At 44.8% G+C, this 27341-nt stretch overlaps 1 protein-coding gene across 9 annotated transcripts in view; it reads right to left on the bottom strand.

The window, feature by feature from the left end:
- The window catches only part of atp2b2 (ATPase plasma membrane Ca2+ transporting 2), an 830803-nt gene that overhangs the window by 217327 nt on the left and 586135 nt on the right, over positions 1 to 27341 (bottom strand). For all 9 annotated transcript variants that reach the window (XM_080181822.1, XM_080181828.1, XM_080181801.1 and 6 more), the window contains 2 exons: positions 24769 to 24983; positions 22462 to 22704 (listed from right to left, as the gene is read on the bottom strand). In XM_080181822.1, the coding sequence (XP_080037948.1) occupies positions 22462 to 22704; positions 24769 to 24983 (458 nt within the window). The remainder of the gene's footprint in view (positions 1 to 22461; positions 22705 to 24768; positions 24984 to 27341) is intronic.

Here is a 27341-nt window from a genome sequence, read left to right as displayed (position 1 = left end):
CAATAGCATATCACAGAGAAAGACACTGGAGAAGACTGCGGTCCTTATACAAGAAACAATATTCGACAAGGCACGGTGGCAGAATGGTTAGCACTGCTGCCTCACCGTGTTCGATGCCTGGCTCAGGTCAATGTGCAGAGTTTGCACATTCTCCCTGTGTCCACATGGGTTTCCTCCGGGTGCTCCAGTTTCTTCCCACGGTCCAAAAGATGTGCTGATTAGGTGCATTGGCCATGCTAAATTCTCCGTCAGTGCACCTGAACAGACGCCGGAATGTGGCGACTAGGGGATTTTCACTGTGACTTCACCGCAGTGTTAATGTAAGCCTACTTGTGGCAGCAATAAATAAACTTAGGAGTCCCTGAATAGCAAACAGGAGTAGGGACCCAAATCATTTCTTTCTCTCAAGTGCAAGCAGCGAGGCACAATGATAGGAAGAATGCTGCTTGTTTCTCAGTGTCATTAGTAAAGGAACAGGTGCCTTCCCTTCAGGATATTTGAATAGCAATTTCATCAGGGTATAAATCACACCATCTGAGGGTGAGATTTGAAAAATATAGAGTGCAAAACGGACACCTATTCCTGCTAACTAAACAGAGGACTCAATTCGTCCATTGATACCAGCTGGAACTGAAATGGTCAATGTGATTGGTTGAAGAGCTATGACATGAGAAGCACTTTGACAATTCTCTAATTAACACCAGGAAGTAACAAACTGCAGCAAGTGTTGACTTGGAACAGCCTGTCAAGATTCAACCTTATTTCATGCACTTTTTGCTTGTGCTACATCCTGTATCTTTAGACCAACTTTATTGGAAAGTAGATGAGTTGAAACTGGAATTGGCACTCTCAGCATCTCGAAGATGATCGATCGTAAAAGTCCATGCTTGCTGCTGTTGTGACGTAAGAAGTCTCTCAACACCAGATTAACGTCCAACAGGTTAATTTGGAATCACAAGTTTTCAGAGTGGAGGTTCCACTCACCTGATGAAGGAGCAGCACTCTGAAAGCTCGTGATTCCAGATAAACCTGTCGGACTTGAACCTGGTGTTGTGACACTTCTTATTGTGCCCACCTCAATCTAACACCAGCACAGAATCGTAGAATCCCGACAGTGCAGAAGGAGGCCATTCAGCCCATCAGGTTTGCACGGACCACAATCCCACCCAGGCCCTATCCCCATCAACCCATGCATTTACCCTGCTAATCCCCCAGACACTAGGGTCAATTTAGCACGGCCAATCAACCTAACCTGCACATCTTTGGCATGTGGGAGGAAACAGGAGTACCCGGAGGAAACACACGCAGACATGGGGAGAATATGCAAACTCCATACAGGCAGTGACCCGAGGCTGGAATTGAACCTGGGACCCTAGTGCTATGAGACAGCAGTGCTAACTGCTGTGCCACCATACACCTATGTCATCTCCACATCACTGCGATAGTCAAAAAAGGAACTCTTTGTTTTTACAAAAAATGGGTGCCTTAACAGGTCATTTGGCTGGGTTTGTTCTTTTTAGCATTGTAATAATGGGCCAATATAAAATGGATCAGAATTTGGTTGTTCACTTAGAAACTTTGGGAAAGATGTCTGATTTTCTATGCGGATGGTGGTTGGGGGTGGCGAGGGTGCCAGTGGCACACAAATCTCTCATCTTTTGCCAGGTGGAAGCCTCATAAATATATATCACGCAAGATCACATGATGTTGGAACCTCTTTGCCGTAGTAATATCACTGCCACAACCTATCAACAAACTAGGGGCAGCATAAGGGACATTTCTTATTTATTTGTTTGTTGGTCATGGGCATCAATGGCTGGCAGTATTTATTGCCCATCCCTGGTTGTCCTTGGAGGGAAGTTGAGAGTCAACCACACTGCTGTGGATCTGGAGTCACATGTAGGCCAGACCAGGTAAAGATGATACATTTCCTTCCCTAAAGTGAGCCAGATGGGTTTTTCTGACTATCAAAAATGGTTTCATGGTCATCAGTAGATTCTCATTTCCGGATTTTTTTAATCGAATTCAAATTACTTCAGCTGCCATAGCAGGATCCTGGGTTCCCAGAACATCAGCCGAGTTTCTAGATTATTAGTCTAGTGATAATACTATGAGGGTCTTCAAGTTCCATGCGCTCTCCACTTCTAGAATCATAGAATCCTACAGTGCAGAAAGAGGCCATTCGGCCCACTGAGTCTGCACCGACCACAATCCCATCCAGGCCCTACCCCCACATCCCTATATATTTTACTTGCTAATCCCTCTAACCTATGCATTTCAGGACACTAAGGGGCAATTTTAGCATGGCCAATCAACCTAACCCACACATCTTTGGACTGTGGGGGGAAACTGGAGCATCCGGAGGAAACCCATGCAGACACGAGGAGAATGTGCAAATTCCACACAGGCAGTGACCCGAGCTGGGACTCGAACCCAGGTCTCTGGAGCTGTGAAGCATCAGTGCTAACCACTGTGCTACTGTGTTCTGTGAACACATCCAAGCTCACTCTGACCTTTCCCTTTCCATTCATAGTTGCCTGCTCTATTCGAATCAAGCTCTATGCCAGCTCCAAGGACATTCAATGCGAATTTCTAGCCCAGCTTCCAGCATCTTCAGGCTTTAGGGGCAGGATTTTAAAGCCTCGCTCATCCCGAAACAGTAAAATCCTGCATGAGATCAACAGACCTTTCCATTGTCCACCCCTCGTCCGCCACGGGAATCGGAGTGGGTGGTAAAATTCTGGTGTTGCTGTCTCCATTTTTCTCACGAGTGCTCCCATTTGCTTTCTGTTCACCTTCACTTTAATGCTGTTTTACTCACTCTCTGTGTTTCCTTTTCATAGGCTCACTCCAGCGATTTTTATTTACCATCTAAGAGTTTGCAATGTATTTTGGAAAGAATCTGTATGCAGGCTATTAAAACTCCCAGTTGGCCCTTTGTACTTGTAAGGAGCGTACCTGGCTCATATCCTGTACCTGCTGTTTTCTCCTCCACTTAGCTTTGCTGAAACCTATAAAGCTACTGTCCCATTGTCCTCCATCAATTCGGAAATATAAACCTACACTCTCCCATTTCAGATACCAGTCAACCTGCTGTCTTTTTACATGCTCTGTCTTTTGTTAAAATGCAGTTTACGCCGCCAAAACAGCTGGAACTCTTCCCATTTTAATTGTGCGCAATAAATCCAATATAACTACCAGCAATAACATTTCACTTTTCCGACTGGAAGCTGACAGAAATTTGGTCATGGATATTGTAACTTCTTCTGGATTATTTTGATGAACTTGAGAGGTTTAGCTGTTGCCTGCTATTACTGAAGGGAGGTGATAGCCTAGCAGTATTAACGCTAGATTTAGTTATATCTAAAAACTCAGTTAGTATTCTGGGGACCTGGATTTGAATCCCGCCACAGCAGAAGGTAGGATTTGAATTTAATAAAAAAAAATCTGGAATTAAGAATTAACATGAAACCATTGTTAAGTGTCAGAAAAAAAACATTTGATTTTTGGGGAAAATCAATCTACTTTTTGGGGAAAAGCTCATCTAACGTCCTTTAGGGAAGGAAATCTGCCGTCCTTACCTGGTCTGGCCTACATGTGGCTCCAGAGCGACAGCAATGTGATTGGCTCTCAACTGCCCTTGGGAAATTAGGGATGTGTAATAAATGCTGGCCAGCCAGCGACGCCCATGTCCCAAGAATGAATAAAAACTCTTAACCTTGAACACCAACTTGCTGTTCCTTCACAAAAACCGAGAGACAATTGCACTGTAGTTTGCTGCCAGTCAGACTCCGATGAGAAGTAGACACGCCAAGCAATTCTGCAGGTTGTAGAGCAAGATGAAATTTAAATTACCCTTCCTGACAGTAATTCAGCTTCTCATGAATATTAATTTTAAGAAGCCAGATGTCTTTTCTGACCAGATTAATATCTCATTTCAAAATGATCCTATCTGCAGGTGACTTACTGGAAATCAGGAGAATTAAATTAGTTGACTCTTTTTTTAGTATTGTCACGCAGGAAATGTGATATCTATTTCGGTAGAATGGGTAAGTTTGGGCAGTGCGCACCTACAAGGCACAAGTCAGAAGTGTGTTCGGAATACTCAGCGGATTGGATGAATTTTCACCAACACCAAGGAAGCTTGACACCATCCAGGACAAAGCAGCCCGCTCGGTCAGCTCCCCTTTCCACCCCTGACAAGGTGAACTGCAGCAATTCACCAAAGCTTCTTCACTAACACTTCCCGAGTCTGCAACCTCCACCACTTAGAGGGGCGAAGGTGGCAGGTGCCTGGGAACACCACCACCACCAATGCATTATATATTATCCCGGCTTGGAAATCTACTCACATTTCCTTCATCACCACTGAGTCAAAATCCTGGAATTCCATATGGAACAGTATTTGCAGAAGTGGACTGCAACAGTTCAAAGAGAAAGCTCGCTATGCAGCACCTTCTCAAAGGGAGCTAGGGATAAGCAATAAGTAAAAGGGTGACACAATGGTTAGCACTGCTGCCTCACAGCGCCACAAACACAGCTTCAAGTCCAGATTTGGGTGACTGCCTGTGTGGAGTTTGCACTTTCTCCCCGTGTCTGTGTGGATTTCCTCCCACAGTCCTAAGATGTGCAGGTTAGTTGGATTGGCCATGCTACACTGCCCCCTTACAGTCTCAATATGTGTATGCTAGGGGCAGGACAAAGCAGCCTGTTTGATCAGCTTCCCATTCCACCCGACAAGATGAATTGCAGCAAATCGCTAAAGCTTCTTCACTAACGCTTCCCAAACCTGCAACCTCCACCACTTGGAGGGGCAAAGGCAGCAGGTGCCCGAGAACACCACCATCAAGTTACACACCATCAATATGAGCAGGTTAGGAGCATTAGTGAGGTAAAAGCGGAGGGTTATGGGGATAGGACCTTGAAAAAGGTGTTCTTCCAGAGGGTCAGTGCAGACTCAATGGGCCAAATGACCTCCTCCTGCACTGTAGGGATTCTATCATACTACAAAATGTCAACTGCCGTGATACCCAAGTCATGTGAATTGGTTAAAAGGGTTAAAAAGCATTCCTGTATATCACTCACTGAAATAGAAGACACTAAGATTGTAACCAGTATCCACAGAATCCCGTAGAATATCTGTCCTTACAACAAGGCAACATGCAGCCTGGCTAATGGCAGTAAGAGACAGTGCCAAGGAGCTTTTGCCTGCTGATAGTGTGAGTTACCATTAGAGTTTTGGATTCTTTCATTCCTCGGTAACACCGAGGATTGCTTCAAGTGAGCTGGCAGGTTCATCAGATACCTGCCACCCAGAGCTAGATTTTCAGCCTCGATCCCTGGAGGCTTCTCCTGCTGGCCTCCAGCTTCCCGTAGGTGGCAGGTCCGTTTAACTGGTGGAAGGTGGCCTCTTTCAGCAGGAGGTGTGTGTGTGGGATTTGGGGGGGGCGGGGTCCAGCACTCCCGGTGGGCAGACAGGCCCAATCCCCCGGCCTGCCTGCTGCAGCCATATATAGAGAATCCCTATCTCTCCACCCCTGAGGAGTCATGGCCACAAATAAGGTTGTCTAAATAAAATTTTAAATGCCCTCTCCCTTGCCTCCCACAGCTTGTGGGCCCTCCAGTTTCGAGATCCCATCTGCCTGCTTAATTCTATTACTGGTTCCCGTTTGAGCTTGACAGGAGGGTTGAGAAACCTGTAGCAAAACTCCTGCCCCTAGTTTTCTCTTCAAGTTGGTGAAACCCCTTCCCACGCTACATCCACCGTCAGTCAGGTATCTCACAGCAAAACCCATTCGCCATCAACGCAGTAGGATTCCAGCTTTGTTTTCTGGATGGAAAGTCAACTAGAGGTGCCGTTGGAGAACAAAGCACAATGAAAATTACAGCACAGGAACAGGCCCTTTGGCCCTCCAAGCCTGCCCGACTGAACTAAAACCCCCTATCCTTCAAGGGGACTATATCCCTCTATTCCCATCATATTCATGTACTTGTTCAGATGCCCCATAAAAGTCACCATCGTACCTGCTTCCACTACGTCCCTCAGCAGTGAGTTCCAGACACCCACCACCCTCTGTGTAAAAAAACAGGGGATATTGAAGGGGATGAAAAGGATGCCAGAGGGGCTAAGGAATAGCAGTAGTCAAATCATTGCTGACGTCTCACCTTGCCACAGTCAGCTCCAGTGATGGAAGGAATATTCCAGAGTAAGTTTTTAAAAAGAGTTCTTTCACGGATGTGTGTGGCCCAAACCTTGAACTGACTGGCTCACTAGACCATGTCAGAGGGCATTATCCGTGTGTCTGGAGTCACATGTAGGCCAGCTAAGGATAAGAATGGTAGATTTCCTTCCCCCAAAAGGACATTAGTGAACCTGATAGGTTTTTACAATAGTGGTTTCATAGTTATCATGAGACTTTTAATTCCACATTTTTACTGAATTAAAATATCACCATCTGCCGTGGTGGGAGTCGAACCCAGATTGCCAGATCTTTAAGCCCGGTCTTTGGATTACTACTTGAGTGACAATACCATTATGTCACCACCTCTCCATGTTTTTGTTAGCACCAGAAGAAAGAAACACCACGGAATCATACGGTGCAGAGGAGGCCCTTCGGCCCATCAAATCTACACCCACACGCAAGAAACACTTGAACTTCCACATAATCCAGTCTGCCAGCTTGGCCCATAGCCTTGAATGTTCTTATGCACTAAGTGCTCATCCAGATACTCTTTAAAGGACATGAGGCAACCTGCCTCTACCACCCTCCAAGGTAGCGCATTCCAGACAGACACCACCCTCTGGATAAAACAGTTTTTCCCCTCAACCTCCTGTCCCTCACCTTAAACCCATATCCTCTTGTAGCTGATCCTTCAACTAAGGGGAAAAGCTGATCCTTATCCACCCACCCATGTCCCTCATCCACTCACCCAAGTCCCTCATAATCTTGTACACCTTGATCAGGCCACCCCTCAGTCTTCTCTGCTCCAATGAAAATGAGCCAAGCCGACCCGATCTCTCGTCATATCTTAAATGTTTCATCTCACCGTGATGAATCTTCTCTGCACCCCCACAGTGCAATCACATCCTACCTACAATGTGGCGACCAGAACTGCACACAGTACTCTAGCTGTGGCCTCACCAAAGTTCTATACCACTCCAGCATGCCTTTCCTGTTTTTGTAATCTATGCCTCAATTGATAAATCCAAGTGTCCCATATGCCTTTTTTCACCACCCTACTAACATGCCCTTCTGCCTTCAGTGATCTGTGCTCTGTGGACAAACACACCGAGGTCCCTTTGTTCCAAAGAACTTCCTAGTGTCCCACCATTCATTGAGTATTTCCTTGTCAAATTACTCCTTCCAAAGTGTATCACCTCACGCTTTGCAGAGCTAAATTCCATCTGCCACTTATCTGCCCACTTGACTATCCCGTCTATATCCTTTTATAGCCTAAGACACTCAGCCTCACTATTAACCACCCGGCCAATCTTTGTGCTGTCTGCAAACTTACTAATCCTACCCCCCACATAGTCATTGATGTCATTTATATCAATGATGAATAATAGGGGACACAACACAGATCCCTGTGGTACGCCACTGGACACTGGCTTCTAGCCACTAAAGCGGCTGTCTGTCATCATCCTCTGTCTCCTACAACTGAGCCAATTTTGAATCCACCTCCTCAAATTGCCCTGTATCCCAGATGCATTTACCTTCTTTACAAGTCTTCCATGTGGGATCATTCCTCATTTGTTTGAGATTGGTGACTCAGACAAAAGAAAGTCCTGAATTTATCTATGGCACCTTTCCTGACCTCAGGATGTCCTGAAATGTCTTTCAGCAAATGAAGTTCTTTTGGAATGTAATATTTGTTGTAATACAGGAAACATGTAAGCACAGAAAGCTCCCATCAATGAAAATAAATGTCCAGATTATCTGTTTCAGGAATTGGCTGAAGGAGTCTGTTGTCCAGGACACCAGGAAGCCCCCTAACCACTCCCAAGGCTCTGCCTTTCTACCATGGGGTCTGTTCTGTCCAGCTGAGAGACAGATCCTTGGTTTAGCACCTCGCTCAAAAGACCAACCACCCAGCATATCCTCAATATTGCATGGTAGTGTCAGCCTAGGTTGTGTGCCCAAGTTTCCTGAGTGAGATCTGAGTACAAAACTCCCGATTGAGAGTTCAGAATTCTACCATTGAACCAAGGCTAAGCATTCCAGGTTGCTAACAAGAAAACATTGGATTCAGCAAGTTTAATACCTTCAGGCTTATCTTGGCATCAAAAAAATAGCTGACTTTGATGCATGTCACTTTAAAAGATATTGAAATAGATTTGTGTTACTGATACAATAGTTCAGATGCCAACCCCTTTGTGCATCAGGTTTATAGAGAAACAAAGCCAGCCATTCCCAGCTCGGGTCTCCAGACCTTGGGGAGAAACTAAGCATTTACAGTTAGCAGGTCTACCAGGAACCTCCCAGCAATTAGCCTGCAACTGATAGCAGGATTTGTCTAATTCTGCACAGAAACTTGTGTAACCTCAATATCTGGTTTCATACATTTCCATTGGCAGAATGCATTGGGCATTGAGTGGCACAAGTGCTTCTGGTAGCACAATGGTTCACGCTGCTGTCTCACAGCACCAGGGACCGAGGTTTGATTACCAGCTTGGGTCACTGTTTGTGTGGAGTCTACAAGTTGTCTGCATGGGTTTCCTCCGGGTTTTCTGGATTCCTCTCACCAAAAGATGTGTTGGTTAGGTGCATTGGCCATGCTAAATTCTCCCTCAGTGTATCTGAACGTGCGCCGGAGTGCAGTGACTAAGGGATTTTCACAGTAACTTCAATGCAGTTTTAAAGCAAGCCTACTTGTGAGATTAAAAAATAAAGTTTAAATAACTTATAATATGCCCTGGGAGATGCGAGGAGAGCTGAATGGGTTTTGAACCTGCCTCAGTATATTTATTCCTAAATCTCACACCATCATTTTCTTGAAAGATAATGCTCTCTCCTTGAGCCCTTACTGGATCGGAAGTGTGTAATTGATTCAATCCAGCGCTTGTACTTCCTGCAGATAGTGCTGTGATGGGACTTTTAAATAGCAAACATCACGAATTCCACACCAGGAAGGGCACAGAATAGCTGCTATTTTAACCATTTTTTTGTCCTCGATTATTTGATTGAATTTTTATTTGAAGCACTCTCCTAATTTGTTTTTCTGGAACTGTGATAGATGCGAGGTGGATTTGGATACTGCAGTGTAAACACGTGTAATGTATATAATTTTCAAGGAGGCTGCACTGTTGGGATATTTTCCTTCACTTCCTCACACCTTCTACTGAAGACCTGTCCTTCAAAAAAGTTAGAAATAGGAAACAAATTTCAAAAGCTTTTATGAAGTAACATTGATGTCAAGTACGCTTCTTTACGAGAACAGTGCAGTTTGGAGATATGAGAGAACAATTGTGATTTTATGATTATCTGTAAGTTGTGGATTTGTACTATATAGACTTGAAAAAGTACGTTAAGCTAAGGATTTGAGCAGGAAATTCAGAGAAAGTGATGGTGGAATCAGGAGGAAAGGCAATTAGAGATATTTTCATTTAATTTCACCTTAATTGTCAAAAGAAAGAATTGAGTTTTGAAGCTTGTTGGTTAGAATCATATCATCGAACCCCTACAGTGCAGAAGGGGGCCATCAGCCTACTGACAACAATCCCACCCCGGCCCTATCCCCATAACCCCGCATGTTCACTAAGGGGCAATTTAGCGTGGCCAATTCACCTAATCTGCACATCTTTGGGACGGAGGGAGGAAACTGGAGCGCCCGGAGGAAACCCATGCAGATACAGGGAGAACACGCAAAGTCACACTTTCAGTCACCCAAGGCCGAAATTGAACCCAAATCCCTGCTGCTGTGTGGCAGCAGTGTTAACCACTGTGCCACCATATCGCCAGTGGTTAATGATAATCATGTACCCACTATGAGTCGCATGCTCCAATTTACGCTATCAAGAGATAGAGAGTGGAAAATAATAATGTACTAATGATCTGATGATATTAGCCTTTGTTGGCGAGGTCAAACCTTTAAAACATGTATTAGAATGGGCGAAAAGTGACAATCAGCAGAGAAGACAAAGAGAGAGAATGGCAAATGACCTCTTTCCTTATTCTAATTTGAGATTTTTTTTTAAGAAGTTGAATTTACAAATAAACAAAATGTGGAATTATCTGATCTTAATTCTTGCTGAGGTGGTGAGTCATTATTAGATTGGGAGCCCATTTACAGTCGGAGCAGACTTTCCTCTTGCTATTTAGCATCCTGCTTTCAGGGAGGGCTGCATTGGATCTGTCAAAGGAAGGATTTTAGTTAAAGGGAATCTGACATGGATTAAAAGGGCTCAAGGGCACATAGATTTTTGAGACTGCAGCGACCACCCAAGCGGAGAGGAAACCTGTGAAGGCTGCCCACTGGGAATCCCATTCTTATCTGGGGATCCTGCTGTGGGATTTGGCCATAATGTAAAGATGCCGGAAGATTCCACACACCTGACGAAGGAACAGCGTTTCCAAAAGCTTGTGGGATTACTATCAAATAAACTGGCTGGACTTTAACCTGGTGTTGTGAGATTTGAGCAGCTGCAGTGATATCAGTTCTCCTGAAGATGGGAGGAAGAGGGCAACCTCTCCAACCAAGCTGGCATGGGGGGGGGGGGGGAGTGGCTGAGGAAGTCCATACAGGAACTTGAATGTTCCAACACAGCAACACAATGCCGAGAAGATACAGGACTGCAAGTGAGCAGGACAGGTGAGTGATATCACATTTTCAGATATCAGGCCCCGCATTTTGACTTGTCCAGCATTTTCCTGCCTAGTACTCGGTGAGGCAACACACCTAGTCACAGCTCCACTCATTCCCCTCTCTGCAGGCACCTCATATTTCTAAATTAACAGCCAACACTCACAAAACCTTAACCTATTGTACTTGCATACCCATTCCACACAATCATCCCCACAAATGTTGTCCTTCTTTGCTACCAACGCAAGTCATTGCTAATGCTCTGCCTTCTCTCACTGCAGAGGAGAGTTTGCAACCTCAGGGAGAGGCAGAAAATTGGGAGCTGATCCTCTAGTGACAGACGGTCTCCTTGTCAGCCATTGCCAATGCATTCCCACCTGCTCCAATGGGAAGTAGGTTGTGCCCGCAAGGCTACAGATAGGAGTTGAGATTGGCCATGAGTACCTGAGTCTCCTGAGGCACAGGTGGTACTCACACACATCAAGAGAGCTGATCCTCTCTGCCTGTAGGCTCTATGTTGGACGTCTCGCCTCCTTGGAGCTTGGTCTCTGTGTCCATCCCCTCTTTCCGTGCGTGTAGCATGTGGCTCAGAGAAGGCAACTAGTGCTGTTGACGTTGCTGCTCCTTTTGCCCCTCTTTGAAGGTACAAGGTAGAACTGCATAAGCTGCTTTCATGCTGTGATGAAGGACTGGAGCAGGTAGATGCAGAGTATGGTGAGTGGAGTGCTACACTAGTAAAATAACTATCAAGAAGCTGTCAATCACCTGCCAAAGACTGAAAGCACTCACCCAAGAAGGACTGCTGTGAACAGTTACCTTTCAGCCAGCCAATGGTGTCAAGCTCTCATTTGAGTGCTTCCTCACAGCGCCAGGGACCTGAGTTCAATTCCAGCATTGGGTGTCTGTCTGTGAAATTTTCACATTCGCCCAGTGTCCGGGTGCTCTGGTTTCCTCCCACAGTCTGAAGATGTGCAGGTTAGGTGCATTGGCCATGCTAAATTGCCCCTTAGTGTCACAAGATGAGTAGGTTAGATGCATTACTCATGGGGAATGTGCGAGTTTGCGGGGATGGGGCAGGGAAGAGGGCCTGGGTGAGACACTGTTGAGTGGCACGGTGGCACAATGGTTAGCACTGCTGCGTCACAGCACCAGGGGCCAGGGTTCAATTCCGGCAGCGGGTGTCAATCAGTGCGGATTTTGCACGTTCTCCTCATGTCTGTGTGGGTTTCCTCCAGTTTCCTCCTACAGTCCGAAGATATGCAAGTTAGGTGGGTTGGCCATGCTAAATTGCCCCTTAGTGTCAGGGGAGCTAGCTAGGTAAATGCATGGAGTTACGGGGATAGGACCTGGGTGGGATTGTGATTGGTGCAGACTAAATGGGCTGAATGGCCTCCTTCTGCACTATAGGATTCTATGACTGATGAAGACTCCCTGTTGTTCACAAGCCTCAGAGACCCTAGTGAGTCATGGAAAACCCATAAAATAGATCCATTAGTCAGTTAAAGCCAGAATCCTTAGTGAAAGCACAACTCATGAACACTTGGAAACTTAGAATCCCTACAGTACAGAAAGAGGCCATTCTGCCCAGAGTCGGCACTGACCACAATCCCACCCAGGCTCTATCCCCATTTCCCTACAAATTTACCCACTAATCCCTCTAATCTATGCATCTCAGGTCAGTAAGGGCAATTTTAGCATGACCAACCAACCTAACCCGCACGTCTCTGGATTGTGGGAGGAAATCGGAGCACCCGGAGGAAACCCATGCAGACATGAGGAGAACGACCAAACTCCACACACACAGTGACCCAAGCCGGGAATTGAACTCAAGTTCCTGGAGCTATGATGCAGCAGTGCTAACCACTGTGCTACCGTGCCACCCCTATTTGAATTACTTCTTGAACTTTGCATGGGGTCATCCCCTGCTTACCTTTGAACCTGCCCAAGTGGAAGCAGAAAGAGAATGGGATGACGCTGGGATCCCAACCACACTTCAATTTTGGGGGGGATCTCCTCCCATAACACAACAAAGGGCATCCTTTGCCTTAAAACAGCCCCACAACATCTCTCTGAGAGAAACAGATAAAAGAGAAAGGAGAGGGAGAAGGGAGAATGAAAACTGACAGAGGGTGAGAGGTGTTCAAGTCTTTATCCTTGAGGAGTGGGAGTGGACAAGTACTAAGGATGGAGCGAGTGAAAATTATGCAAGTGGAAGAGAGGATACAGGGATTGAGTGGGTTACTCAATGTGGAAGAATATAGGAATTAGGAGCAGAAGTAGGCAAATTCAGCATTCTGAGCATGTTCCACCATTCAATCAGATCATGGCTGATTTCCCTCTGGTCTTAAATCTTCCCACCTCTTCCCCATATCCTTTTTTTATTAGAATGTCCTTTTTGAAACTATTCAATGATTCAGACTCTACCGTGCTATGGGGCAGTGAGTTCCACAAATAGACCACCCTCTGCGAGAAGTAATTCCTCCTCTTTTCAGTTTTAAATCTACTGCCTCTCAATCTATAACCTGTGACCTTTTGTTCTGGATTGCCCCACAAGAGGAAACATTTGGTCTATATTTACTTTATCAGTTCTTTTAAAATTTTATATACCTCGATCAGATCCCCTTTGATAGGGTAGGGTTTGAGGGAAGAGTGACAGGGTGTCATGAAGGGGAACTCATGGTGACACAGCAGTTAGCTCTGCTGCCTCACAGTGCCATGAATCTGGGTTCAATTCCAGCCTCGGGCCACTGTCTGTGTGGAGTTTGCACATTCTCCCCGTGTCTGCGTGGGTTTCCTCTGAATGCTCTGGTTTCCTCCTACAGTCCAAAATATGCAAGTTAGGTCGACTGGCCGTGCTAAATTGACTCTAGTGTCAGGGGATTAACAGGGGAAATATGAGAGATTATGGGAATACAGCCTGTGTGGGATAGTGGTCAGTGCAGACTCGATGGGACAAATGGCCTCCTTCTGCACTGTAGGGATTCAATGATTCTATTATTCAACTGTTGAGGGTCACATTGACTGCACAATTTTTATCTCAAATGCAGTTACCAGCAGTTGGGAGCTCCTCCCCCACTCCCTGTCACACACAACCTACACACTGTGTCTTACAACTCACTACCTTCCTAAAAGCTAGTGAGGAAAAACAAAGAGAAACAAAAGAGTTAAAGAGAAAGAAGCAGAAGAAAATATATGTAGAATTAGGTGAAGATACTGCACAACAAACAGCAATAGAAAGGCACCCGAAACAGGCAAGAAATAATATTCTCTCCCTTCCGAGTAACACTTGCTCTGCAGATAATGACTGGAGGAGGGATTTGGGAGCACATTGCCGATGGCCTGAATTCCCAAACGAAGCTGGCAACCATTGGTGATGGCTTTCCATGATACACCTCACCAAGCCAACCGGCTTCTCACATCCAGAAGCAAAGAATTGACAGAGAAAAGCAGACAAATACAATGAGGGGAGGCATTTAAAGAGTCAAGTGAGTTAACCAACAGGGAACGCAAAGCAAGAGTCTGAACGGGAATGACAGAAAGGAACTGCAACACAAAGACGTTGAGCAAGTAAGCGATCATCTTTCCATTGTGTCATAATGTTGATTATATAAAATACACAAAGGTGACATTATCGAGGCACACTTATTCAGGCAAGCGGAAAGTATTCTATCACACTCCTGACTGCACGTGTTGATGGTGGACAGGCTTTGTGGAGTCAGGAAGTGAGTTACTGTCCTCAGAATTTCAAGCTTCTGACTGCTCTTGTGGTCACCGTACTTTTATGGCTAGTCCAGTTGAGTTTCTGGTCAATGGTGTTGATCATGGGGGATTCCATCATGGAACGCTGCTGAATGTCAAGGGGAGATGGTCAACTTCTCTCTTGTTGAAGATGGCCATTTCCTGGTGCTTGTGAGGCATGAATGTTACTTACCATTTGTCAGCCCAAGTCCAAATGTTGTCCGTGTTTTGCTGCATACTGGCACAGCCTGTTTCAGTACCTGAGGAGTCGCTAGTGGTGTTGAACATTGTGCAGTCAGCAGTAAATATCCACCCTTCCGATGGAGGGAAAATCGTTGGTAACTTTATCCTTTCATAGGATGTGGGTATCACAGGAAAGGCCGGCATTTGTTGCCCATCCCTAACTGCCCTAATTTCCAGAGGGCAGTTAACAGTTAATCACATTGCAGTGAGTCTGGAGTCACATGTAGGCCAGACAAGGTAAGGACGGCAGATTTCTTTCCCTAAAGGATATTAGTGAGCAAGATTTGATTTACAACAATTGATATTTGTTGTATGGGCATCCTTACAGGGACTAGCTTTTAATTCCAGATTTATTAATTGGACCAGCTGCCGTGGTGGGAATCGAACCCAGGTCCTGGAGCATTCGTCTGAGCCTCTGGATTACTAGCCCAGTGACATTACATTCTCAGTGGTGATGCATTCGAAGATGGTTAGAAACTATCCTGAGGCACTCCAATAATATCCGGGGACTGAGAAGGTTAGCCTCCTTTGTGCTAGGCATGACTCCAACCGTGGAGAGTTTTTCTACCAGACTCCAATCAATTTTAATTTTGCTTGGGCTCCTTGAGACCAGTCTCAGTCAAATGCTATCTTGATATTGAGGCCAATCATTCTTACCTCCCCTAGTTAAAAAGAACTTTAAGAAACAAGCTAGCATACTCAAAATGTAAGCAGTTCATCTCAAAATTAACCTTTGATTTTGACTTCTGACATTTGGAAGAAGTGAAAGGGGCAGAATTGTTATTCCCCTAGAAATCTGCACCAAATGAAAATAGGCAGAAGGTCGTACAGTCAGAACCCACCAGGGGGGGGGGGGGGGGGGGAACAGAAATCATTCCAGAACAGCATATGGCACATCACAGCCCTTCCTAGTCAACACAAGCTCAGCCTTCCAATTCACTTTTGCCCAGGCCACATCTATATTAGCAGGTCATAAACAACATGAGTAAAAGATGATCTCTGTTGATGATGATCATGTGTTGGGCTGTACCATTAAACAGCATGGATGTCAGATGCAAGCAGGATCGCTTTGAAACAAACCCGAGGAAGGAGCACCTCCAGAAAGCATTTCAAAAACATATTTCTTCGATGATCCCATTGAGAAAGGTGTTCAATTGCAATTCTGGCTCGAGAAGTGTTTTGGTCCCTTGGCCTTTCTAGTCCCTTCTGTTCACTGCACAGCGAGATCTTTTTTTCCAGTTCTGAGTGATTCTTTCGAGTTCAGACTGTCAATTTCCTTTGCACAATCAGCTCTCAAGGATAATAGCAGCGGATCCTTTATTAAATATTCCTTGTAAAGCGAAGCTTTCCAAAGAGTGGCTCGGTGTAGGGGAACCAGCGTACTAGCTTGGTCTTTGAAATCCTATTTCAACCAGGAAGACAGATCTTATTGTTTGTCCTTGAAAGCTATCACAAAGGACTGTATTAATGATTTCTGGGTTCCAGCAGAGTAATTCCCTTTCCTAATGTGTCAGGCAGATGGAATAAAATGGTTTCCACCCAGCTCTTGGCATTTGTGCTTCTGCAGACTGCCCTTCAATTGTATCCGGTAACTGGAGGCCAGTTCTGGTGGAGCGAGTGCATTTTGATTAACTTGCAGCCACTGAGGGGCACAATGTTCAAAGTAATGGGTAGCTGCACATAATCGGACCATTAGGATAATAGCATTCCAGCGAGTCAGTGCTCGAGTGTTGCTGAATTTAGTATGACCTGTTTTAATTTATCGTTTACCCTTATGCAAAATTTTAGACCGGGCCATCAATTGACGGAATGCTAAACTAGGTAATTTATTACTCATGTTAAATGAACTAAAATGCTTTCCATTCTGCAGATGACGATCTAGCGCACTCGCTTGCAATCTAAATACAATGTGGCCACCGTGAAATGTAAGTCAGTGAAAATGAAAGTCGGCTGCAGTGTTAGACCAGCTGCTCCTTAGTTAAGGATTTGGTGTTACTGACATTGACCAATTCCTCTCCCTTTTTCCCCTGTAAATCAATTTTACTTTCCGTTCCATGGCTTCTGCTTTGTTGCACTTAAAACTGCTCTGATTTCTACAGTGACTCCAATATGCTTGGGAAGCATTTAATTGTTCTTGTTATTACACGTGCAATTCAAAAAGACAGGCAGGAAAGCGTCCCCTAAGGGGGTGAGTACAGAAGTGGAAAGGCACAAACATTTAGTCAAAAGGTTAGTCAAAATTCCAGTCAGCCGTTGTGTGTGGCTCAGTGGCACAATGGTTAGCACTGCTGCCTCACAATGCCAGGGACCTAGGTTCAATTCCAGCCTCAGGTGACTGTGTGGAGTTTGCACATTCTCCCCGTGTCTGCGTGGGTTTCCTCTGGGTGTCCGGTTTCCTCCCACCATCCAAAGATATGCAGGTTAGGTGGATTGACCGTGCTAAAATTTCCCCTCAGTGTCAGAGGGATTAGCTAGGGTAAATGCATGGGGTTAGAGGGATAGGGCCTGGGTGGGATTATTGTTGGTGCAGGCTCGATGGGCTGGATGGCCTCCTTCTGCACTGGGAGGATTCAATGACAGACAGCCTGCAGGTTCTCTCGGGTGTCAGGAACTAGGCCACCTGCCTGAAAATGGCCTCCCCATGCAGCAGGTCCAGAAGACAGAGCTCAAGGTAGGCTTTGAGGTCCTTTCTGCTGTCACATCTCAGGCTGAAAGAATGACAAGCAAAGTCACAGCTTTAACTGCAAAAACATCATCAGTTAACCTATCATGTTGACCAATTCATTCACATGTGTCCTCTAACCTTTAACTCCCAGATCAAGTGACCCTCATATATATTAGAGTGTCTACCTTCCAGTATCTTATCCAAGTACCACACACTTTAAGTTATTTATTAATAGTCACAAGAAAGCTTAAATCAAGACTGCAATTATTTTACCGTGAAAATCCCCTAGTCTCCACACTCCGGAGCCTATTCAGGTACACTGAGGGAGAATTCAGCATGGCCAATGCACCTAACCAGCTCACCTTTCGAATTATGGGAGGAAACCGAGCGCCCGGAGAAAAGAACATAAGAATGACAAGCAGGAGTAAGCCATTTGGCCCCTCGAGCCTGCTCTGCCATTCAATAAGATTATGGCTGATCTTTTTGTAGACTCAGCTCCACTTAATTGCCCACTCACCATAACCTTTATTTCCTTTAATGTTCAAACATTTATCTATCCTTGCCTTAAAAAAAAGCATGGAGACACAGGGAGGATGTGCAGACTCCACACAGTCAGTGACCTAAGCTGGGAATCGAACCTGGGTTCCTGGCACTGTGAGGCAGCAGTGCTAACCATTGTACCACCAAGCCATCCTTAGCATCTGATACTCATGTCCATACACACAACCAGTTATCATCATGATATCCCTCCCTTATTAGACCAAAAACATGCCCATGATTTTTCTGCCTGGTGTATGTAGCATCTACTTCATTCCAACATATCACAGTGAATGTCACAAAGATACTTCATAAATCATTACGTTCCTCACACATCGAGTAGATTAATCCCTTCAATAAAAAATGTCAGATAAATTCAGTGCCTCACAGTCCAATACAGTTTCAGGTTTTTGCTCAGTATTCCACGGAATACCTTTCGCAGTTGGTACCCTAGGTGATAGTCATCAGTTTGCATTTCAACGCTCCAATCCAACTGCTGTCCCATGTACTTACAAACAGAAACTCCAAAATCACAGGAGCAACATTTCAGTGCAACACCCTTTTTGTTTCAATCACAATCAGAACACAAAACATTCTAAGTGCAGGTTGTGTGTCAACTGTTTTTCAACACAACTTCATGTTGGTTTCAAGCATAACATGTTGCTCCAACCTGATGCCTGTTGTAATGTTTTAGGTGTGTTTGATAGGTTTCACAAAGATATCGGTAGCCTTAGGTAGCTCAACAATAAGTATTTATTAACTACTAGTAACTATATGCATAAATACAGTAAAGATCCAAGCGAGGAGCTGTCTCCATGCTTGCTTCCATACACAGCTCTGTCTAACACTACACAGCTATAGCCTTCCCTCCAAAATGGTGGATCGGCGACTGAGGCCATCTAATGCACATCGTAGAGAAGGATGAAGGTGCCCCCTCTCTCTCGCTCTCTGTTATCTGAATTTCTTGTCTCTTCTGTGCATGAAGGCTTCTGTTAGTCATCCAGCTTTGAGAGTTTACCCATATCCTTAATAGGACAGTGATCCCATCCTCCAATCACTAATTAGCCAATTTAGGAACAATCAGTGCTGGGTGACTGTTTCCCACCCAGTCTGAGGTTGTGACTGCCCCCCCACCCCCTATCATTTAACCATGATATTGGAGTCCCGACAAAAACCCAAAATCTACCCCCCATTCATAAGAACACAAGAAATAGAAGCAGGAGTAGGTCATCTGGCCCTCGAGCCTGCTCCACCATTCAGTAAGATCATGGCTGATCTTTTCATGGACTCAGCTCCACTTGCCCACCCATTCACCATAACCCTTAATTCCTGTACTGTTCAAAAATTTATCTATCCTTGCCTTAAAAACATTCAATGAGAAAGCCTCAACTGCTTCACTGGGCAGGGAATTCCACAGATTCAAAGAAGTTCTTCCTCAACTCAGTCTTAAATCTGCTGCCCCTTATTTTGAGGCCACTCCCCCTAGTTCTAGTGTCCTGTGAACCCCCACATCCTCCCCCACCACCCCATTCAGTTATGTTGCAACTGAACAACGTGACCCCACTAATCCACACACATGAGCAGCCATATACTCTCGTGGGAAAGACAAAACAACAGTTTTTTTCCCCCAAATATTCCAGGTAAATTCAGGGGAAAGGAATCTTTCAAATTTTTCTACTTGCCAAAGATGATCTAAAATTAGTTCCAGGAAGTAGCAGTAACATCGAATATCTACCCTACCTTTTGCGCAGGCTGTTATATAAAGCAGGGTTTAATAATTGTGTTTTGGGATTGTCTCTTTAATTCAAGGGACAATGGTTGAAAGAAGAGGGCCAAATGATTGACTTCAAATTCTGCCTGACAACAAGCCTGGTGACCTGGTTGCCATAGGGATAGGGGGTTCGAGGCCATAGGTGAAAAATGCAAACACCTGAAAAACAAGGGCAGGAGAAGATGTGTTTCCTTCAGAGGGAACTCATCAAATGCAGACAATAAAAATATAACAAAACTTACTCCAACTTCTAAATCAAAGAAAGAGTTTAATAAAGAAACTTCATTAGTTCAAACTTGGGACCTCACCTTGGGCCATTCCAAGTTTCCCACAATTCCCAACAGGTTCTTATTTATAGTGAGTCAGCTGGTCAGCTGGCCATTACAGCTTGCAACCATTGGCCACATTATATCCAATACAAAGTTGTCACCGGTTACATTCTAAAAAGCTGGACTAACATTGACAAACTGTTGGGGCAGGATTTTCTGGCCACGCCCACCCCGAGGCCGGGTGTTCCCGCCTGAGGTCAATGGACCTTTGTATGGTCTGCCCCCCCACCCGCTATGATTCCCGTGGCGGGCGGGACAGGAACATTCCATCCTTGCTGTCCATGTTTTTGGAGAGGAGAGAGAGATCTCGCAGAGACAAAGCGCTGAAGGAGGCTGTCAGGCCTTCTACGTGACCAGGTTCTGGTCGGAGAGATGTATCCGTGCCACTCAAAACAATCCGAAAAACATGCCTTGCCAAAGGAAGGAGGAGGTTGGTCCCTTTAGTTTGTTTTCCAATCAGTTGACAATCAACACAGCAGCATTTTAAATGATCAACATGCATATTTATTCTGGGTTGAGCAGTCAAATCAGGATTTAAATTTCCACAGTTACCTAAACTGTGCTGCCCCACCATTGTCAGTGTATGAAGCATGCACACCAATATGAGGTGTAAAAAGTCCCCCTGTGTCATGCCAAGTGAGTTATGAGTACCCTTTACTTTAGCGGCGGTCACACATATTGCATCCTGCAATATAAGTGGCGGGGGAGGGGGGGGAAACTTCTGTAACAACCTGTTTACAATGTTAATGCCAGTGGGAAAGATCGATACAGATATTTGTCATACTGGCTGCCATCTTCTTTGGTCACCTTTGACGTCATGCTATTTTCATTGGACTATTTGAGATGAGTTTCATTTAGTGATGTGGAACATCGACAATAGCAGCAACACTATTGGGAGTTCTCTGTCAAAATCACAACCTAGTTTCTCTTAGCCAAACCTATGTGGCCTGTCGCGAATAAATACTCTGCTGGTGGATTCAGTACAACCAGTTCCTTCAGTTTGTTTTCCAATCAGTTGACGATCAACACAGTAGCATTTTAAATGACCAACTTGCCTCCATGCTGGCCTGAGCAGTCCAATCAAGATTTTAATGTGCAGTTATCGGAATGTTCTAACTTTATCAAGTATGCGTTCAGATTAGCCCCCAATTCATCTACAACAAACACAATATTTGCCGCACAGCAAATTATAGCTGAGAGATAAATCCTTAGCAGCATCGTAACAAGTTGAAATTTGCTCCAGGGCATCAAGTCACTCTGTGTTTCCCTGGAGTATTATATAAAACAGACAACGTATATTTCTTAAATACAAGTTAATCCTTCATCTTAAGTAACGTCACATTAAATGGGAAAGTTGAAGATCTCAAAAAAAGTAGTCAAATTAAGCCTTTAATGTGATTGATTTTTATAACCGATCAAAGATTTTCAAGGGATCCAATATCACGTTTAAATTTCCTGGAGTATTGTCCATAGCTGTGCTACCTTTTCTTCTGTTGGAAAGATCTCAAGCTTCACACCAACCTTCAACACTCTGTTTCCTATTTGTCTGTGGGACAGTAGATATTTTTACAATCTGGTTCACTGGAATTGCCTGACCGAGAGTGGAAACTGCTCGAACATGTGCTTGGAAAGCATGGGAAGACACACAGAGGAATACTTTGAAATCAGCGTTGAATTATTTACTGTATCTGATAAACCTGAAGGAAGAGGAGAAGTCAGCACATTGATGTACAAAATGGGCCATTAAATGTGGTAGGAATCACTTGAAAATTCTTGACAAAACTTTGAACCTAAGACAGGGGGTGTAATTCCCTGCCTCTTTGCCATGTGTTTCTCACAGCGGGGAGCAATGTGCCGTTCACTGATGCTGGGGTCTTCCGGTCTCACCGCTATCAATGGTGTTCCCCATTTATCCCACCTCACCTTGCCAGGAAACCCAGGCGGGGGACTTCTGTCAGCAGGAGAGGAGGTTCCCACAGAACCCTGGCTAAAGATGATCAATTTTATTCATTGAAAGTAATATATCCCAAAGATTATTTCCACATTAGCAAACAGCACTTGAATGTTACTGTTAATAAAACAAATGAGCCATTGAGCTTAAAGCCCAGAGGAAAATAGCAGCAGGCAATCCAGTTGAGATTAATGCAGTCCTCCTCATCCACACAAATCTTCACAAATTACCTTTCAGTGCCTCTTACTTCCAACAGCAACTTCCCCTGCACAATATCTGCCCTTTGTGCATCTGCTGACACTACTCGCCACATTAAGCAACCATGTCCAACAGTCATTTGGCAATCTGAAAACAACTTGGCTCCCACAAGACAAACCCGTCACGCACCGTAATTAATGCACTAAAATAAGAAAGAAAAGCCTACCAGTATTTTGGAAGTGTAAGCACTGTTGATAGATATTGCGTTGACGAGCATGTCCAGTGTTTTTGATGGGAGGACATCAGGATCTGGGACTTCTTTATAATGGACATCCCCAACGTAAGCTTGCACGACCGTCATTCGATTTGTTGTCAAGGTGCCTGTCTTGTCAGAGCAGATTGCTGTAGCATTACCCATGGTTTCACAGGCATCTAAATGTCTCACCAGGTTGTTGTCCTTCATCATTTTCTGGTCAAAAGAGTGACAATGTAACAGTAAATAACTGCTTCTCAATATTAGACTGTTTGAAGATATCCTTAATACTCGGATACGTGAATCTCATGACTGTAAATCTTATATTTTATTCCAACTTTCTTCTGTTGTTGAACCCTCCAAATTCTCTGGCTGAATCATCAGACAGGTACATCTCCCAAGCCTTTATCAAACCACAATTCCAAAGCTGAGAGGGAATGGTGACTAACACTTAGGAGGAAATCCCTGTCTTCTCTTCCTCCTCATGGCTTGACATCTTGATTCCTCATTGCTACTGCTGGTGACTGATACAGGAAAGATTGTTATTTTTCTGGTGTTACCGTGGCCTCCCTTTGATAAACGTGGGTTACTGTCATTCAAGCATCCCCCCACCCCCCTCCAGGTACCTGCCAACTGGCTGTATCTGTCATTACACTGCCCAGCCCAGGTCCATATGCTGCAGTGAGACAGCCATTTGCGCTCATCACTGGCACAATAATGAAGCATGGCCCTCGAAATGGTCAGCAAGAATTGACAGGTATTCAGCCCGCTGTCTACGCCCTCCTGTCCTGGAGTTAAAAGCTACAACGTGTTGTCTTCTCCACTAAAGCATTACAGCTGGCAACAGAGTGGGGGGGGGGGTGGTTGTCAAGGGTTGTGAGGAAAAGGCAGAAGAATGGGGACAAGAATCATATCAGCCATGGTTGAATGGCAGAGCAGACTCGATGGGCTGAATGGTCTAATTCTGCTCCTATATCTTATGGTGTTATGGTCTAACACAACTCCACTCTCTGTTCCTGACCCAAGCTCTCCAGCTGCATTGCAAAGCCCATTTCCCCATTCAGCTACTCACTATCTTAATGACAAATATTCCAAATCACAGAGTTTTACCTCTTTATGAATCTTGGTCTCTTGTGGCATTTTTTTTATTCATTCGCAGGACATGGGCATCACTGGCTAGGCCAGCATTTACTGCCCATCCCTAGTTGCCCTCGAGAAGGTGGTGGTGAGCCGCCTTCCTGAATTGCTGCGCTAGATAGTACACACTGCTGCTACTGAGCGCCAGTGGTGAAGGGATTGAATGTTTGTAGATGTGGTGCCAATCAAGCAGGCTGCTTTGTCCTGGATTGTGTCAAGCTTCTTGAGTGTTATTGGAGCTGCACCCATCCAGACAAGTGGGAAGTATTCTATCACACTCCTGACTTGTGCCACGTAGATAGTGAATATAAGAACATAAGAAATAGGAGCAGGAGTAGGCCATCCAGCCCTTCGAGCCTGCCCCGCCATTCAATAAGATCATGGCTGATCTGTCGTGCCTCAGTTCCACTTTCCCGCCTTCTCCCCATAACCCTTAATCCCCTTGCCTATCAAAAATCTATCAACCCGCGTCTTAAATATATTTAGCGAGGCAGCCTCCACCACTTCAACAGGCAGGGAATTCCAGTGATTCACCACCCTTTGAGTGAAGAAGTTCCTCCTCAGAATAGGCTTTGGGGAGGCAGGAAGTGAGTTACTTACTATACTATTCTTAGCATCTGACCTGCTCTTGTAGCCAGTGTGTTTATGTGGTGAGTCCAGTTGAGTTTCTTGTCAATGATAAGCCCAACAATGTTGAGATGTATGTTGTAACGTGTTTCTAACCATTCCCTCAATTTTCTATTCAAGATCTTTGAGTTACTCAATTATATTATTTATACATTTCAGTATAGACAACATAAAGGATGCCTCACTTGTATGTCCCCAATGTTAATCCAATCAAAATTGTTTTAATACCACAGGGACCTCATCGCCAATATAAATGACACAGTTGAAGCATAATGTCTGGATAGACTTTTAATAGTTAATCATTTGTTGTCACCACAGCCTTAGTGTGGCCTTTAACATTGACCTGCTTACTTCAAGCCTCCCTCCATCAACAATTCAATGGATAGACTTACAAAAACTGTAAGATGCAACCTGACGCCACCAAAAATGACTCTCTGCTTTTGAAAACCCATTAGGAAGAAACTGGTCAGCTTATCTGTGAGGGACATGGAAAAGTATGAGCAGACATTTTCATACCTTGACAGAGTAGGCCAGTGAGATGGTGACTGCAAGTGGGAGGCCTTCCGGGACAGCCACAACAAGCACGGTGACACCAATAATGAAGAACTTAACAAAGAACTGGATGTAGACCGGTGTGCACTCGGGCAGCCACTGCAGTTTTTGAATCACAAAAGTATCGATGGCAAAGTACAGCACGAGGATGATAACCGTGATTGCTGACATCACCAAACCTGGAAAGAATTCCAATAAAAAGAAACACTAAGTCACTGTCACAGCAGCTGTTCGCTTCATATTTAACATCTTAACCGAGAAGTTTAGACACAAGATGCAGGAGTTCAGCAAACACCGATCAAGGACTGCTAAAGACTTGTGGGAGACAGGCAGGTGGCAAATGCGAGTTAATGTAGGTAACTGTGAGGTAATATATTCTGCGAGAGTGAAAACAAGGGCTGGCAATGATCCACTTCACGTACAGAGATTGAACAAGTGTTGGGGAACAGAGAAGCCGAGGGGTTAAATCAACAACTCCCCAGAAGTGTGGATTCAATTGCAACAAGCCAAGAGAATTTAGGATTCTGTAAATACGGGCAAACATAAGAGCAAAGAGGAAATTATGAATTTAAACACAGTACCAGTTTTATAAATTTGAGTTAAATGCAAAATACTGTGGAATCTGAAACAAAAACAGAAAAATGCTGGAAAATCTTAGTAGGTCTGGCAGCTTCTGTGGGGAGAGAATAGAGCCAATGTTTTGAATTTGGAAGAACATTCATCAGAGCTCTGATGAAGGGTCATCCAGACTTGAAACATTGGCTCTATTCCCTCCCCACAGATGCTGTCAGACATGCTGCGATTTTCCAGCATTTTTTTGTTTGTGTTGATATGAATTTGAGCGACGTGCATAATTCTGGGCACAGCAGAAATCTTGTCCAAATGGCCCCGATCTTCTGCTGTTTCTCTGGGAGCTGTGATTAACTTTCTGTTGAAGTTACAGCAGACGATCAGGACAGTGCCCAGAGTGCGAGGATAGTCGGACTGAATTCAAATGGTCATATTCCAATACTCCAACTTTCTGTTATTTTTCACCTTTCAAGAACAAAATCAATGTAAGAGTAAATCTTTGAACTTAGCTCAAGAATTGGCTCATCAAACAGAGTATATATTTAGGAGCAAAGGAGTGAAAGTGGGTCATTCCATCCATCATGGGAAAACTGGAGCAGAAGTAGGCCATTCAGTCCCTCAAGCCTGCTCAGCCATTTAACTAGATCTTGGCTGAACTAAGTGCCACCTTCCCACAACATCTATATATCCCTTGGTGTCACTGGTGTCTAGAAATCTACTGGCATCTTTGCTTTGAACATACACAATCGCTGGAATTTTACCGGCATGCCAGCCCCGATTGTGGGGGTGGCCTTGGCTTGGAGAACAGCATTCTCTGTTGGCCTCAGGTGGGATTGTGCGAAACTTGGGCAGACGTGCCAATAAAATTCTGCCCAATGACTGAGGCTCCACAGCGCTCTGTGTTAGAACATAGAACATAGAACATAGAACATTACAGCGCAGAACAGGCCCTTCGGCCCACGATGTTGCGCCGACCAGTTACAAAACAATGACCCACTAACCTAAACCAATCCCTTCTCGTCCATAAACCTATCCACGGATCTCTTAAATGCCCCCAAACTAGGCGCATTTACAACTGCTGCAGGCAGGGCATTCCAATCCCTCACCACCCTCTGGGTAAAGAACCTACCCCTGACATCTGTCCTATAACTACCACCCCTTAATTTAAAGCCATGCCCCCTCGTGCTAGATTTCTCCATCAGAGGAAAAAGGCTATTACTATCCACCCTATCTAAACCTCTAATCATCTTATATGTTTCAATAAGATCCCCTCTTAGCCGCCTTCTTTCCAGCGAAAACAACCCCAAATCCCTCAGCCTCTCCTCATAGGACCTCCCCTCCATACCAGGCAACATCCTGGTAAACCTCCTCTGCACCCTCTCCAAAGCCTCCACATCCTTCCTGTAATGTGGGGACCAGAACTGCACACAGTACTCCAAGTGCGGCCGCACCAGAGTTGTGTACAGTTGCAACATGACGCTGCGACTCCTAAATTCAATCCCCCTACCAATAAACGCCAAGACACCGTATGCCTTCTTAACAACCTTATCTACTTGACTCCCAACTTTCAGGGATCTATGTACACATACACCTAGATCCCTCTGCTCCTCCACACTATTCAAAGTCCTCCCGTTAGCCCTATCCTCGACACATCTGTTATTCCTACCAAAGTGAATTACCTCACACTTCTCCGCATTAAACTCCATCCGCCACCTCTCGGCCCAGCTCTGCAACCTGTCTAAGTCTTCCTGCAAACTATGACACCCTTCATAGAGAATTCCAAAGATTCTCATCCTCTGAATGAAGTAATACCTGGGTCCTAAATGGCCTATCTCTAATTCTGAGAAGGTGTCCCCTGATTCTGACACCACCCCCAACCCCCCCCACCCCCCAATAACAGGGAAAAAATCCCTCCTGCATCTACCCTGTCGAGCCCTGTAAGAATTTTGTACACGCCAATGAGATCA

This window comes from Carcharhinus amblyrhynchos, chromosome 3 (genome assembly GCF_965287045.1).
Source record: "Carcharhinus amblyrhynchos chromosome 3, sCarAmb.v2.hapA, whole genome shotgun sequence".
Taxonomy (NCBI): domain Eukaryota; kingdom Metazoa; phylum Chordata; class Chondrichthyes; order Carcharhiniformes; family Carcharhinidae; genus Carcharhinus; species Carcharhinus amblyrhynchos.
The sequence above is the reverse complement of the archived record's forward strand: the minus strand, read 5'-3'. Positions and strand labels throughout refer to the sequence as shown.